General features: G+C 47.0%; 1 protein-coding gene across 3 annotated transcripts in view; it reads right to left on the reverse strand.

The window, feature by feature from the left end:
- NF1 (neurofibromin 1) overlaps window positions 1-15,322 on the reverse strand; it is a 73,053-nt gene extending 57,731 nt beyond the window's left edge. For 2 of the 3 annotated variants that reach the window (XM_059865853.1, XM_059865852.1), the window contains exons 1-9: window positions 15,168-15,320; window positions 8,080-8,223; window positions 6,513-6,596; window positions 4,662-4,852; window positions 2,170-2,276; window positions 1,843-1,910; window positions 1,529-1,604; window positions 858-1,015; window positions 143-316 (exon numbers count right to left, since the gene is read on the reverse strand). In XM_059865853.1, the coding sequence (XP_059721836.1) occupies window positions 143-316; window positions 858-1,015; window positions 1,529-1,604; window positions 1,843-1,910; window positions 2,170-2,276; window positions 4,662-4,852; window positions 6,513-6,596; window positions 8,080-8,223; window positions 15,168-15,227 (1,062 nt within the window). In that variant the 5' untranslated portion in view covers window positions 15,228-15,320. Of the gene's footprint in view, window positions 1-142; window positions 317-857; window positions 1,016-1,528; window positions 1,605-1,842; window positions 1,911-2,169; window positions 2,277-4,661; window positions 4,853-6,512; window positions 6,597-8,079; window positions 8,224-15,167 lie in introns of all 3 variants that reach the window. The other variant, XR_009489154.1, reaches the window with a different exon arrangement.
- Between the last annotated feature and the right edge of the window lie 535 nt (window positions 15,323-15,857).

Genomic DNA, 15,857 nt, shown 5'->3' on the forward strand with positions numbered 1-15,857 from the left:
TATAAATTGGATACCATGATTATTCTTGGCTACTTTTAATACAAAACTTTCCAGTGAAAACCACTGGTATTAACTAAGAAATTCAAAGTTAACTTCATTATTTCAAATTTCTTCACTGCAATTAGGAAACAGACATTCTTACCTTAAGATCTACTACCATGGACTGCACTAGCAGGAAAATGACAGAATTATCTTCCCAGTTGATGTACGTAGATGCCTTGCACAGTTTAACACAAGCAATAGCAGCACTTTCAGTCAGCTGCCTGCTCCCACTGTGTCCTGCCAGGGCCTTCCTGAGATTGTCCAGGAACAGTTTCTGCAGAATTCAAAGCAGGGATAGTTATAACCAGACACTGTGATGGCAAAAACCAACAGGATGCAGCACCCTGGAGAAATGCTGTCATTATTAAAGACATTCTCTTTGACAGAGCTGGGGCAATCAGAATGGCACAAGAGGTGGTTGCTCACTCTCAGCCCTAATGCTGCAGCCACACCAAACCCAGCAGGTGCTGCAGGTGCTGTACCTGTGGGGCTTACAGCCCCCTGCAGACCCCAGAACCTCAGCACAGCCATTTGCTGCGGGTGGAGGCAGAGGAGATCACAGCACAGAGATTCAAATCTTCAAGGAAATGGAAAGTTCTGAAATAACATTGTTTGGGACATACTATCTGTATGAATTACTGACAGTAAAAGAATGTATGTAAGGTGAGAACTTAAAAAGAGTGCATACATTTACATATGGAATTGCAATGTGCTCTTGAAGGAGGAAAGACAAAATTAAACACCCCCGAAATAGAGAATCAGCAAAACCAAGCAGACTGTAAAAAACAGAGCCAGAATACAGCTACTTCTCTTACCTTGTTCATTTTAGTTTCCTCTACCACATCCTTTGCTATATCTTGGATTATCTCTGGACACAGGACCAGGAGGATGATCTGCAGTGGCCACACTGCTGCTTTACGTTTTGTGCTTTCAGCAAAGCCATCCACTAAATCAAACAACTTCTCAGCACAATCTGCATAAAACATAAGCCCAAGTCCAATACTAGTTTTAACTATGAAGAGATAAAGAACAGGTATAAAAGAGCAGAGGGATAGTTCCACCTACACAGAAGGAAAGGTCTGGTCTGCACAATACTGACATGCTACTGGGGATCAAATGGTCTCAACCCAGTTAAAGACATGGTTTACCTGAAAATATAAATTCTCCTCTCTTTTTCACTAGAGACAAGTAAAGGTGATGTTCTCTAAGTTTTTACCCTGTATCAAGATGAAAAATATAAATTTAAAGAGTCTCCATCTTTTGGGGTTTATTTCTTTGTGTTGTGAAGCACAAAATGAATCTCTTTTAAGAGGGGAGTCAGGAAAGAAAACAGACAGGAACATACTCTTGCCTGCCCTGACAAAGGCTGACAGAAATTCGTTTATTTGCAGGCTGCACAAGGAGCAAAGGGGGACAAAATGCAAGTGAATGCATTTGGTGGTATCTGAGAAACCAGCCTTGAACACTGTCATGTGTTATGCCTTACCAGCCATGTCAGTCTGGGGGGTTTGGTACAGCTTTGTGAATTCATCAGGATAGTTTTCCACCCAGTTCCAAAATGCCTGCAGATAATGGGAAACACCTTCACATTCCAGAGCTTCAACAATTTTACTGAATTGCACATTTAAACAAAGAGAGGCTTTATTCTTAATTCTAATCACTCAAAATTTCTTGCAAAACATATTTGCATCAAAGGGAGGCAGCAATTTTTATTTTATAGTAAATTACTGAATTGCAACTATTCCTAAGCTAGAAGAAAGTCTATGAATAAGCAATGAAACAGAAGTACTGAACACTTACCTTCTCAAGACTGTTGATAACAGCTAACTGAGCTACTTTCTTAAGAGCTTTAAACTTGAATACAGTCTCTGAAAAGACAAAACATTTCTGCATTTAGAACAGAAACTTTTTCTAAAAACAACACGGGTTATACAAGATATTTGAAGCACAAAGCAATTTTCAAATCAATGTTTTAATAGTACTTAACTACTTTTAAATACTTCAGTAAATACATGACTGCTTGGAGTAAAACAGAGCAACAAAACCCAGATATATCAATTGCACTGTGTCATCTCTGACTAACCAGATTAAAATAGAAATATTTCAAAACACAGGCTCAGATCATACCTTGCAAGAGTCGCTTGAGTTTTGAGCAATCCACACTGATGTACTGTAAAAGTTCAATATCATGAACATCAGCATTATCTTCTGAACAAACAGTCAGTTCCTGCAACCTAAAACCACACAAAGTAAATAAACTTTTCCATCAGATCCTGTCAGACAGGTATTAACACACATGTGAGATTATACATTTTAATAGCAGGAGAATGTTCCATCATCTCAGATGAACATTTCCAGATTTAGAAATAAAAGATCTTGCATGATTGAGACTTAATATTACAGTCTTGTGCCATCCTCATACTGAAAATGGAGCTAGAAAACCAGTGATGATCTTACAAGATGCCAGTACCTTCTGTGGATTGACTGTGCCCAAGATTTGCCTAAATCCTCCTGTTATCCACACTCCTATGGCAGTGACCTTGTCATCTTTTCAAGCAAACACTGAAGTCATGGACTCCTGACACCTTTAGGCTACTGCTCCTTCACAGCAGGTCCTGCCCCAGGTAAGATCTCAGAGCACAGCAGGGACTCATGGTACTGATGATATCACTGCAGTGAGCTACAACCATTCTTGCTCCACATTTCTCTGGCCTGAGCACACAGGATGAAGTTTAATCACACCAGTTTAAACACAACAGCATCTTTTCACACTGCTGGCTCAGAGAATTTACTCAGCATCTCCCAGACACCAAGCCACTGATCACTAGAGCATCTGTTCCCACAAACTCAGGAGTGCCAGGGCTCCTTCCAAGGCCACAGATGTGTTTCAGACATGGAATGTGATTTCTAGTACTAGACACAAAAGCAGTTCTTCATGTCTTCAGCGCTAGGGGAACTTAACAGCCCTCGCTGGGAATGGGAAGGTCCCCACTGCTGTGCTTTTCATGCCAAAAATCCCCCAGCTGCTGTGCAAGGCCCAGAAATATGCCTAAACAGGAAACCCAGGTCAGGGATCAGCAGTGCTGACTGGCAGCAGGCTGACCCCTGTGGAGACCAGCAACAATTGGTCAAACATTTAACTGTTGCTGTACAAGCCATCTGCAAGGGAAAACAGGTTAAGGGAAAAGCACTCTGCTCCAGCTCAAAGGGATGCTGAGGGGGGGCTCTGGAGCAGGGGAACAGACCCTGCTACAGCCATACAAACACACACAGATCCACCCACTAGATTCAACAATTCTCAAAAATTTCAACTGAAAAATGCTTCCAATAAAAGGAGCAAAAGAAATTGTTTCCATTTCCATAAGCAACAAAACACTATCAACCTATGGAGTAAAACCACATCCCCCATGCTAGCTGCCAAGTCTATGTTCTTGAAATAGAAGTTATTAAAGGCTCTATAACAACTTTGAAAATACTTTAAATTTCAAATTACTCAATCATTTTAGACTGAATTCTAAAGCACAAACATTTTCCAAATAAATATATGAGGAAAATATAAATCTTTGTTTCAATTAAATTGGCTCACTTATTGCTATGTGACCATTGAAAGGCTGCCCAAGCTCCACTTCTAATAAATCAAGAATGATGTCAACTGTAACACTGTGTGACAAGAGCTAAGCTACTTCAAGCACCTTTCAAAAAATATCAAAGTATTTCAGTAATAAAAAGCTTAGCGCATCACTCTAGTGGACTGACAAATGCTGAAGCATCAGGAGGATCTGGAACAGAGCAAAAAGAGAAAATAGATGGAAATTTTGGACCTGTCTCCCTTCTCACTTAGAAAAGCAGAAAATTCAGTTATTTTTACAGTAGATGTGCTGTGAAACTCAAATCAGTCAGAAGACAAATGGGTCTTTTCCAACAACTGACAAACAGCCCAGCTGTTTGTCCCCTTCAGGCAAAAGACAGATTTAACATAAAAGCTTCCTAGCAGGAAAACAACCATGAGGCTCCAGCAGAGTTGTGGACAATCACCAGTTTTCATTCTAAATTTGTAAGTAAATGGATACAACCATTAGCTTCAGCATTCTTTTTTTTCCAAGACACCTTGCACCCACAAGAACTTATTCAACTTCTGCTGCATTATCTTCACTCACTATTTTCAGTGGTACTTTTGAAAGCAGATTAAAAAAGCAATAAATGCAGCCAACAGTAACCCACGGGGTTGAAACGGGTTCATTTCATAACCTGAAACCCAAGCAAACCTTTCACTTTGCCAAGTGCAAGGTTGAGGGCATTCCACTCGAGAACTACCCATTAAAGAGTATTTAAAGCCTTGGCTCCTCGGAACAGCCTGCAGCTGGCAGCAGACAGAGGCTGCAGGCAGCAGTGCAGATGTCAGCCCTCCCCAGAGCTGCAGGCAGGCAGCAGTGCAGATGCTGTCCCTTCCCAGGGGGCTGCAGGCAGGCAGCAGTGCAGATGCCAGCCCTGCCCAGGGGGCTGCAGGCAGGCAGCAGTGCAGATGCCAGCCCTGCCCAGAGCTGCAGCAGCAGTGCAGATGCCAGCCCTGCCCAGAGCTGCAGCAGCAGTGCAGATGCCAGCCCTGCAGGGGTCAGTACCTGGTGGAGATGCGGCTGAAGACGGCGTTGAAGTTGTTGCAGCTGAGCGAGAAGAGCACGCCCGAGGCAGAGCTGCGCAGCTCGGCCGCGTGCTGGTTGCCCTCGCGGTAGGTGTGGATGAAGTGGCAGATCTCGGGCAGCAGCTGCTTCACCAGCATGGTCTCGTCCAGGCGCATGGTGTCCTTCGGTTGCTACGGACAAACAGCGTCCCCTGAGTTCTGCTGGGGAGGCAGAGCCCGGAGCCCTGCCCCGAGCAGGATCCAACCTCCCGACCTGCACCGACAGGCTCCTGCCCCGCACAGCCAAACCACCCCACAGCTCCAGCTGGGGACACCAGGCTGACGGATCTCAGCGGGCACCAGGCCAACACCAAACGGGCTCTGAAGCAGCACACGCCTTGCTCTGATGAGCGTGCCCTGCTGCTCTGTGTGAGGATCAGGACAGCACTGCCTGCCTCGGCTTCTGCTGAGGGCTAAAGGGCAAAGCTCACCCTCACCTCCCTTTGGGTAGGGGCTTGGTGGCCATATTTTGACAACGAGTATTTTATATTAAAAATGAACCAAAAAGAGGTGCTTCTGCCTCGCTCTTGCTGGGAATTGCTCTATACAAGTCAAAAATGGCTTCATTTCCCTGCAAAAGAAAAATCTAATTTTTGCCAGTTTGCACAGTGTGAGACATAAGGAAACTATTTACAGAAGAATTCAAAGTGAAACTTTGCTCTACTAAGAGCAAGTTTTAACAGAAGGGTCAGCACTAAAGCTTTCTAAAATTCTACCAATGAGTTTTCCATAGGGAATTGGGAAGTTTCAGAGACTCCCACTTAGTTGACCTGAGTCCTGTTGCTATGAGAACTTGATGAAACATTGAGCAAGAAATCCATCTGAAGATACCACAGAACACAACACGCTTTGTATAGAGCTTTGGCTCACTCTGATTTAACATATTCTGCCTCAAACTGCTCTCATTTCAAGTGACAGAGCAAGAAACATTCAGCACAATTTTAGGCTATTTAAATATGATGACCTATCAGGAAAACCACTGTTTCAAACACTATGCATGGAAGAAATATTTAAAAATAACTAAATTCTGAAGTAAAACTCTGGTTCTTTGACTCAAACTGTTCTTTTGACTCTATGCATCAAAGACAAAAAGTGCCAAAACGAGGTGTTTTCCTCAGCTGTAAAAGCTGGAAATCGAATACAGCTATTTTATTTTAAAATAAAATCCCATTCTTGTTAAAAGAACAAAGCACTGCAAATCTCGCTCTCGGTGAAGTTTGGCTTTGCAATTCCAGCTCAGCACACTGAGCTGTACAACCAGCACCACTCTCCTCCCAAAGGGACCAGCAAACTGCCTCGCAGCAGCTCCGACTGGAAAGCTCAGGCCTGCACTCCCAGTGGAGATTTGGACATGGTTAACTAAAGTAATCTAGGAAACACCTGCAGAAATCATCTCTAGAGTAGTGGCAGCAAAGTTTCTGCTCTATATAAAAGCACATGGAAAATTACTTCAACAAATGAAAGTTTTAAGACATTTAAAGAAAACAGCACTGTATGCAGAGAACTAAGTAGCACAAAATGAAAAACTTGTACTGACTCCTCTGCTACTTTTAACAGGAAAAAAGACCATTAATTTTAGGCAATACAAAGCACCCTCCAAATCATTTATGCATCAATCACATCACCTACTTGCATTTATAGGAAGTTTTAGTATTTTTAAATGGCATTAATCCTATTTTGCTCTAAATCTGATGAGTTTTTAGTACCAGTAACAACAGATACACAAGCATTTGACCTGTATTGTCCAACCCATTGGATTCCAAGTTAGAATTACTTATGCAAGCCTACTCACCCCTGCCAGACATTTTTCCAGTGTATCCAAGATAATCAGCTGAGATAGATATAAATTCTTTTCAGCAGTTTCTCCAAATATTCTCTAGAAGTAGAATGGATTCATCTGAGACACAGATCTTTGACTTGTGATGTAATGAAAGGGAAGCAGCAAAGTGGCACAGTAAATTATGGCTCCATTACTGCTCTGGTTTGGAGTTTAGACATAAAGCCAGCAAAAGTCAGATTAAAATAGGAATTAAAACCTTATCACTAAAGAAGTATCTTTGTCCAGTCTGCAACGCCAAAAGCAATAAGGAACCAACAGCCCCTGCAAAGTAAGGGTGGAGGTGCCCTGCAGCCCCTGACCTCCCTCAGGCCCACTGGCTGCTCAGAGTGTGGGTTCCACCTTCCAGAACCTATTCTGCTACCAGTCACTGCTGAGCCTTTTGCAGCTCCCTACAGGATGCCCCACTGCAGACACAGGCAGGATTCCCTGGGGTGCTCCAGCCAGCACCCAGTTCTGTGCCAAGAACAGGCACTGCCTCCACAGCATTAAAACAGCAACATAAAGCAGGAAAGACTCGGCCAAAACCACAGGGGCACAACTGCCCACAGACAGAGCACCTGTCAGAGCCACCCAGAGAAGTTTATTTTACCCCAGGGCAGGAGTGGCTCACCTCAGCCCAGGTTTCAGCTGAGACTCTTCCTGAACCAAGACTGTGATGGCTGAGTGTCTCTTGGGCTGCTCTGTTCCAGCTACAGAAACCCTCCCCAATTATTGCTGATTCCCACAGAAGCTCAGACCATCACACATGACAAACATTCAGACTTTCTCCTCAAGGCAAGCTTTTTAATTGACATTTTCTGCTAGGTCTTTCCTCTCAAAACCTGTGTATCACATAGAGAAACTTCTTTAAACTGTACAGTTTTCTCATTTATCAGCCAATCACCTTGCACATCAACACGTTCCCTCATGCCTGTAGAGTTTAATTAAAATAAATTCTCTCTCCAACAGGATTACAGGTACCTTTAAGCAGCCTAAAATCCCTGGCAGCAGGGCAACCTATTTTCTCATTTTATCAGTCCTCCAGCAGATGCACATCCCTACACAACTGACAGCCAAGGGTCTACTCCAAAGAATGTCTCTAAAAGCATAAAAAAGCACTGCCAGAGCCTGGCCAGTTCTGTTACCTGTTTGGGGACATTCCAAATGATCCCAAATTACATGGATTCAAAACTCAATGAACTAAACTTTTCTCATGGCAAAGGTTCTGATTGAAACTCATCTGGTTAAAAATACATCTATCTTATATATATAGACACACAGTAAAACACCCAGGCAGCCTGGAAAATTGAAATAGCACAAGTTTTAAATCCCTTCCCTACCCCAAAATCCCAATGCCTTTCTGTGGAACATGGCTCTGATGGATGCTGCTGGTGAACTTCAGAACAGAAAATAATTAAGTGTAAAAGGCAAGCAACGATCTCACTAAATTTCAAATAATTCTCTCCAGATTTCACAATAGAAATAAATAACAACTATTTGGGAAAAAAATCACCAAACAATGCAAAATTAGAAAACTTACCATGTTATTAACATTTTTTAATATATTGGTGAGACCACTGATGACCAGGGAAAACTTGTACTTGGAAATGTTGATGAGACATTCCTTGTTGTGCTCCGTGCTGACTTTGGTGTGGGTATTCTGCTGGCAAGCCTTTATTGGAAGCTACAAGAGAGAACTGTTATAAGCTTTTTCACACTGAAATTTACAGCTTTAAAGATGGATTAAAAGACTGTGACACACCTTGAAAGTCATTCAGCAAGAGACAACAGCGAGCACATTATTTCATCTTCTCTACATTCATCTTTCCACTAGTTATCTATAAAACAAAATGCTTAAGCTCACCTGTTCCTTTTTCTGAACTGAAACTAAACCTCTATTTTGTGACAAATTTTCTACAACCTGGATGTCAAAGCAATCAAAAGGAGCAGAAAAATATAAGACAGAATTGTAAGAAAAGATTCTTTATTTTAAAAATGGGCTTAATAAAGACCAAAAATCTTCCAAGAAAAAAATGCATCTTGGGACCTGAGGGGAGGAAAACACCAGCAGCTCCCAGAGCAGGTGAGCTGGAAGGCAGCAGCTGTTCCATGTGTGTCCCCTGCTCTGTCACAGGGCAGGACTGGCCAAGGAGGAACCAGCACTGGCCCTGCAGCCCCCACAGACATGGGTATCTTTGGGGTCACCCCACAAACACCCCAGTGCTGAATCTCAGCCTCAAACACGCTTGGAGCACCTGTGAGCCACACGTTAGCTGTCCCTGCCCAACAGCCAGGGGTAAAAACTACCCCTGAAATCCATCTTCTCCCAGAAAGAGAAGATTCAGAGCGACTGCACCGCCCCGAGATGTTCCTGGTGCTGTGTGAACACTGGGTACTTTGTTTCCTGCTGTACCCAAATTCTTCAGGGGTCACAAACGAGTCACTTCCCAGGCACACACCCACTCCCCCTGCCTGCTCCCAGCCGCCACTTCTGGGACACCACTCTTCAGGAACAATCCCCTTTAACCAGGATTTATATTTTTTTAAAGCAAACTAATATAGGAACATTTATGCCATTTGTATTTGAAAGTGTGACCTTGGAATTCCCTATCCATAGGAGCTTGAGTTGCTACTAAAAGTTTTAATCAATTTTGACCAGAATTGTGAATAAAGGTGTATTCTGAAAGACAGCAACAGCTCAGTGGAAAAGCCATGGTGTAATATTTGCGCATTAGAAAAGATTATCAGAGAGAGAGAGAATTTAAGAGAGGGTAAAAGAAGGATTCCAAGGAATTACAATCAGCTTTACAGCTGCAAAGTGCCTTAGGAGGCACGTCCCAGGCAGGGGGCTCTGGAAGGGCACCCTCCCCACTGCCCCCCTGCAGCCACCGGACACCACCTTCTGCTGGGGAAAGTCCAAATGCCCACATTTAAAATGCAGACAAATGGCACTGAAGAACCCCAACCTGGAGCACTTTGTCCAACAGCTCTGCATGCAGCGTGCCTGACCCAGCCTGTCCCCAGGGAGGGAAGAGGGCACTGACACACTGTCCTGTTCTGGTGCCATGGAGCGACTCCCTCTCCGTATAAGCTGAGCTTTGGTGTGGGTTCAAGCTCAATTCTTTTGCTACCATGGACTAGGATCCCTATGGACATGGGCTGCTCTCTCCCAAGAGAATGGCTGACTGTCAATGAAGGAAAAAAATGGTCCTGGTCCTCCAGATCAGAGCAAAGCCCCCGGAGCAGCAGGCGCAGGTCCCCGAGGAGCACCAGACCTGGACGGGCTCCGGGAGCTGCAGCACCTCCAGGGGGAGGGCTGAGACTCTGCCTGCAAACACACCCACAGCAACAGCTCCCGTGGGCAGCCCAGCTCATCCCCACTGGAACCTGTGACTCCCTGGCAGCTTGGACTGCAGGGCTTCACAGCAGCACGAGGCGCTCCTGCGTGCTCGCTTTACCCCTGCAAAAGCAGAATAAACAGCATTTGTGACTCAAGCTTTGTTTTCACTGTCAGATGGTATTTCTACAATACATTTTTGGAAGTCATTGGAGGATGATAGATACATTTAATTTAAAATTTCACTATTGCTAGTACTTTTTATTTGAATTTTCAAGTCTCTGTGCTGACAGCAGCAGCAAAGCTCAATACCACTGAGTGCTAAAACACTTGAGAAGAGCCTCTCAAAGAAACTGTGTCATAGATTTAGTTCTGTGTGCTCCCATGCCAGAGAAACATCACATTACACACTTCTGGAGCTTCCTGCCACAACAGCCACTACAACAAGGTCACCTAGAAGTAAATCTGCTTTTTATACTATCATTTAAAAAAGGAAACTATACAAAAAGGAAATATTAGCACTGTTATTTTGGGGGGTTTTATTCCTCAGCTCTTTTCTTTGGGCACTCTGGCATGCTGGAATATTTTATTTCCCCTCGCAGAATGCAGTGACAGTGCTGAGCAACTAAAGACAATCTAGTTTACTTCTCTACAAATATCCATTAATCTAAACGTGGGGGTGGGGGAAAGCTGAAATTTTACTTTCATTGACTTTGATTTTATTTTAGAAAAAACAAATACTGACGAATGGTTTCCTGTACAGAAATTAGAGCACAAAGCTTAAATATACCTGGGGCTTTGACCCTGACCACTTGCCCTGCTCTGAGCTCACCCCAGAGCAGCAAAGGGACAGTCACTGCCCCAGCTCAGCTCCTGTCACCACTGGCACAGGAAGCAGCAGCCAGCGAGGCTGGAGCTGCCCTGGGCACGTCCAGCCCACACCCAGGTGGGCTCCACACACCCTCCTCACCCCAGTGCAGCCTCATGGCTCCTTCAGGGACCAAACAAGCCACACAGGACAGGGAACAATGGCACTTGGCTCTAAATTTCACCTTATTTCACAGAGCAGACAAAGACAAAATAGGTAGATGAAATCTGGAACCTTTACAGTGCCAAATTGCAAATCTTTGAAATGGAGAAAGAAAAAATATATATACTGTGTTTGGGATTTTTTTCACTTTTAGCCAAAAATGTTCAGTTTAAGGAATCCTGCTTTGGTCATAGATAGTAACTATTTAGGAAAAATGGGTGTTTTCCATGCCTGTGAAGTGATTAGCAATACCTGTTTCAGGTATTCTCTAGTCTGATGCAAGAAGGTCCAATCTTTTGTTATATGAACATGGACACTGGTTTGGAACTATGACCACTGATAGGCCTGAGTGCCTGTAAGCTGTGCACTCAGGCTGTTGAGAAAAGCTACACTGAGCCATGGATTTTGCTTTATCACTTGCAATTAATGAACACAAATCAACTCTAGTTAGTTGGTAATTAATAGTCTGGAGAAACACACAATATCTAGGAAAAAATCCCTACTGCTATCCTTAACAGACCCAAAATCCACCTCAGTTCATCCTTCCAAACAATTTCTTGGAACTTTTCAGCAGACTGTAAGACACACACGTACTGGTGACAGAAAATCCCCACAGCACCACCCCTCCTCAGCACCAGCACTGTCAGAACCAGACACAAATCCCTCTAAATCAACAGGCACCTTCCTCCCCTCTATCCACACACACCTGCTAAAGAGGCACTATCCCTGAAAAGAACCTCACAGCTCAGCCTGTTTCAAAACTTCCAGAAGTTTTTCTATAGGTTGCTCTAAAAATAAAGCATTGTCAGAAGGTGAGCTGGAAGTTGGTGCTGTGACCAATGCTGTATTTATCCATCCTGCCAACACAAACACTGTGTGAGGTGAGGAAGGGCCGTGGGTCACCTGGACACTTTCAGCAGCTCCTCACTGCAGCCAGGTAACACCTGCAGCACTGGGCATTTCCTTCCTGTCCCTGGGCTCCAGCCCTGTGCAGAGCAGCACCTCAGCTGCAAATCCCCTGCACACACCCTAAGAGCCATCACACCAGAGCCAGTGCAGGCTCTGCTCTGGGGAAGATGGAACAGCACGCCTCACGCTGCAGGGCAGGGCTCCAGCCTGGCTCAGCCCCAGCTCCTGGGGCAATCTGCCCCACACACAGCAGCTGTGGGCAGGAGCTGCACCTTCTGCCCAGCCTCACCTCCCAGCACAGCCACTTCCCTGGGGGCACAGCCAGCACAGCACAAGTGATGTCCTAACAAGGCACGAGGAAAACCAGAGCTGGTACCTGCAACCGCTGCTTTTGCAGGTCTCTGAGTCTGCACAGATTTCAAACACTGCGGAGAAAAATCAACAGGCAGAGGGAATATTTGCTTTAATTTAATACCTTTTAATTAAAGGGAGAATGGAACATTACTACTGACTTCCAGTTTTTATGCACTTTCTTAACTGAGAGCCATCACACCTCATGAACTGCAAATGGGAAGCCTAAACCACAAGCCACATAACTAAAGTCTTCTCTCTTTAAAGCATATCAGAATTGCAGAACCACAGGATCACTAATGTTGGAAGAGACCTCTGGGATCATTGAGTCCAACCTGTGACTGACCCCCACCTTGTCACAGCACAGAGCACTGAGTGCCACATCCAGTCACTCCCTGAACACTTCCAGGGATGGGCACTCCACCACAATAACCACTTACATGGCCACAAGTTTATAAAGGATTAATAGTTTTTATTACATCTGATAGTTTTAAACCAATCTAGATATAAATGGTTTGGGCAGTCAGACTACTCCAACTGTGCTCACAACTACTCCAGTGCAGTGCCAGCCTTCCTGTGATTTCACACTGTAACACACTTAAAGCATTATGAAAACACAAAACATAAACTTGGAAGTGAGTATTTCCATAGGAAAAACTGAGAGAATTTTATTTTCCAAAGCTCTGACTATGTCTGAAATCACAAGGAACACCACAAATTTCCAGGCTCTTTGGGCTACAGCAGTCTAATTTTATCCTGTTCACCCCAAGTTTTGAAAAATTCAATAACTAGTACTAAGTGCAGACTCTGCTGAGAGTTCTCCCCGTGCTCTCTGTCAGCGGGGTCTGGTCACATCAGTCCCAGCAACAACTTCTTCTGCAGCAGCTGGAGCCTGGGGGCAGCCCCAGCCAGCCCTGCAGCAGGTGAAGGCTCACTGGAGCACAGGGCAGGACTGGCAGGAGCTCCAGGATTTATTCCGTGAGCCAGGCACTGGTTAATTCACAAAACTCTGCCTTCCAGTCACTCCAGGCCCACAGAATTGCACAGACAAAAGCAGATTTTGGTTAAAGCAGCATTTATAACAATAAACAAGAGCAGACCAGAGCAGACTGGCTTGCCCTGATTTCCCTTGTTTTCAATACCGATTAGCATCCTCTCAGCTTGCTGTTTCATCTTTCCTAAAATGAATTCAAGCACTCAGCAAATGAATGAAAAGCCTGTCTACATCTGTAAATTGGGAGGAAAGATGGTTACACTTTCCTCCTCTGCAAAGGAAGGAAGAAACCCTGGAAAAGTTTGTCTTCCCCTGGGCAGAAAAACCAAAACACAATGGAGCTGAGCTGCCCTTCTTGCCCTCCTCACTCAAACCCACTGGGACATGCCAAGCTGGCTCCTGGTGCTGAACCCACAGTCCTGCATTCAGGCAGACACAGGATGCAAACCCTCACAGCTGCATGAACACCACTGAAGTAATCTGCATATATTCAGTATAGTTTGATAAGACACCACAACTGGGACTGACAATGATGTACTTGATGCATATTATCACTGTAACTCCACTATTTCAGCATCTCAGCTTTCTTCCTGTCCAGAGAGGACTCCTCCCCTACACCTATCCATAACCATGCCACAAAAAGCACAGAAAAATAATTCTGTTCAAAGTTTGTAACTCCTAATAGATGCTGGCAAGCCCAATTCCACAATATACACCACAAAGAAGAGGAGAAAGCCCAGGGCCTTTTAACACCAGTACATCAAGAAATATTTTCTCGCATTATTGAGAGCATAATCAATCCTGTGTTTTCTAAGCTTATGGAAAAAATGATCTATGACTCAAGGGGGAGAATAAGGTAACTATGCAAATATGTCTATAATATATTGCAAAAATCTGCCACATTATAATGTCAAAAGACAAAGTTTGCTATTTTCCTCTTCAAAATAAACTCCATATGAATCTTGCTTTTCTTGAAGCAGGCCACATCTTTCTGCAGGGTGTTGAAGCCCAGCAGCTCTGAGGGACAGATGCAGCACAGAACAAGGCTCAGTCTGCAGGAGCAGCTCCATGCTTTTGATGGATTTACACCAAGCAGGGTCTGACAGAGCTGGGCCTCCTGTGACACAAGGGCTGCACTCAAAGTGTGGCAAAATGAGACAAACACCACAGGAACTGATCACTGAGCCTGACGGGAGCCACCTCACTCAGGAAAGCACCTTGGGAGCAGGGAAGGAGCGTAAGCACTGAGCTTAGCCCCACGGGGAGTCACCCACCTAATCCCAGTAAGCAGTTCCTGCTGGTGGATCAGAGAAATATAAAGTCTAAGGCCAGCAAATCCCTCTTATTTCCATTCAGAAAATCCTTCTCCGAACTACTAGCGCTGACTTTCGCAAGGAGATGTAAATATCCCTCACTGCAATGGAAACCAGGGGCTGGAACCCCCTCGTGACGCCTCAGGGGATGGGGCTGCACACCGACATCGCCCCGGCACCGGGGGGCACGGGCAGCACGGCCGCCGCAGCGCTCCAGCCCTCCGTAACCTCGCTCTCGAGGCTCTCCCTCCCCTCTGGAGAGCCAGATGATGTAAAGCAAGGACGTGAATCTCACAGGAACGTCCACGGAAAGCAGAGACACTCCGGGAGAGGCGGGGGAGCAGCAGCGAGGGGAAGCCAGGCCCCTCCTCACCGCCGCTGCCGGCACAAGGACGGATGCGCCGCACCTGGAGCGGCCGGCCCGGCAGCGGCGGGATCCCGGTGCGGCGGGAGCGCCGGGCTGCGAGGGGCTGCTGAGGGGCTGTGAGGGGTGCGCGGCCCCGCCCCGGGCCCGCCCGGCACAAAGGGCGCCGGGGCCCGGGGCCTCGGCCCCGGCACGGGCGGGGGGGCGGCAGGAGCGGCGCTGCCACGGCCGCCCCCCCCCCCCCCCCCGGGGAGCGGGGCCGCTCCCCCGCCGCGCGGCCCCGGCCCTCCCCGCGGCCCGGAGAGGGGGACGCGCCGCCGCCCCCGCTACCTGCTCGTCGAAGCGGTTCACCACGGCCTGCACCCACTCCACGGGCTTGTGCGCCGCCATGTCCCGCCGCCGCCGCCGCCCGCCCGGGGAGCGGCGGGTGCGCGCGGGCGGTGCCGGTGTCGCGGGCCCTCAGCGCGCGGGGCCCGCCATGACACCTCACCGGAAGCGGGAGCGCGCGCCGCCCCCGCCGCCGCGCCCGCCGCGCCAGGGGCACACCGAGCCCCGCACTGCGCCTGCGCGCCGCCCCGCCCGCGCCCGCGCGCTCCTGCGCGTGCGCAGCGCCTGCGCAGGGGAGGGGCTGGGCGGGAGCGGGGCGGGGACTGAGGAGGGCGGTGTCAGTGGGGGCGGGGTTTGATGGGGCGGGGCCGTCGTGGGCGGAGCCGGGCGGGGCAGGAGGAGCCGTGGCGAGGTCCTGAGGGCCGGCACAGCTCCCTCCGAAACGGGCACACACAGAGCACCCTCGGGAACGGACACACACAGAGCGCCCTCGGGAACGGGCACACAGAGCGCCCTCCGGGACGGGCACACACAGAGCGCCCTCCGGGACGGGCACACACAGAGCGCCCTCGGAAACGGGCACACACAGAGCGCCCTCCGGGACCGCACACGCAGAGCGCCCTCCGGGACGGGCACACACAGAGCGCCCTCCGGGACGGGCACACACAGAGCGCCCTCCGGGACGGGCACACA

This window comes from Haemorhous mexicanus, chromosome 22 (assembly GCF_027477595.1).
Source record: "Haemorhous mexicanus isolate bHaeMex1 chromosome 22, bHaeMex1.pri, whole genome shotgun sequence".
Taxonomy (NCBI): domain Eukaryota; kingdom Metazoa; phylum Chordata; class Aves; order Passeriformes; family Fringillidae; genus Haemorhous; species Haemorhous mexicanus.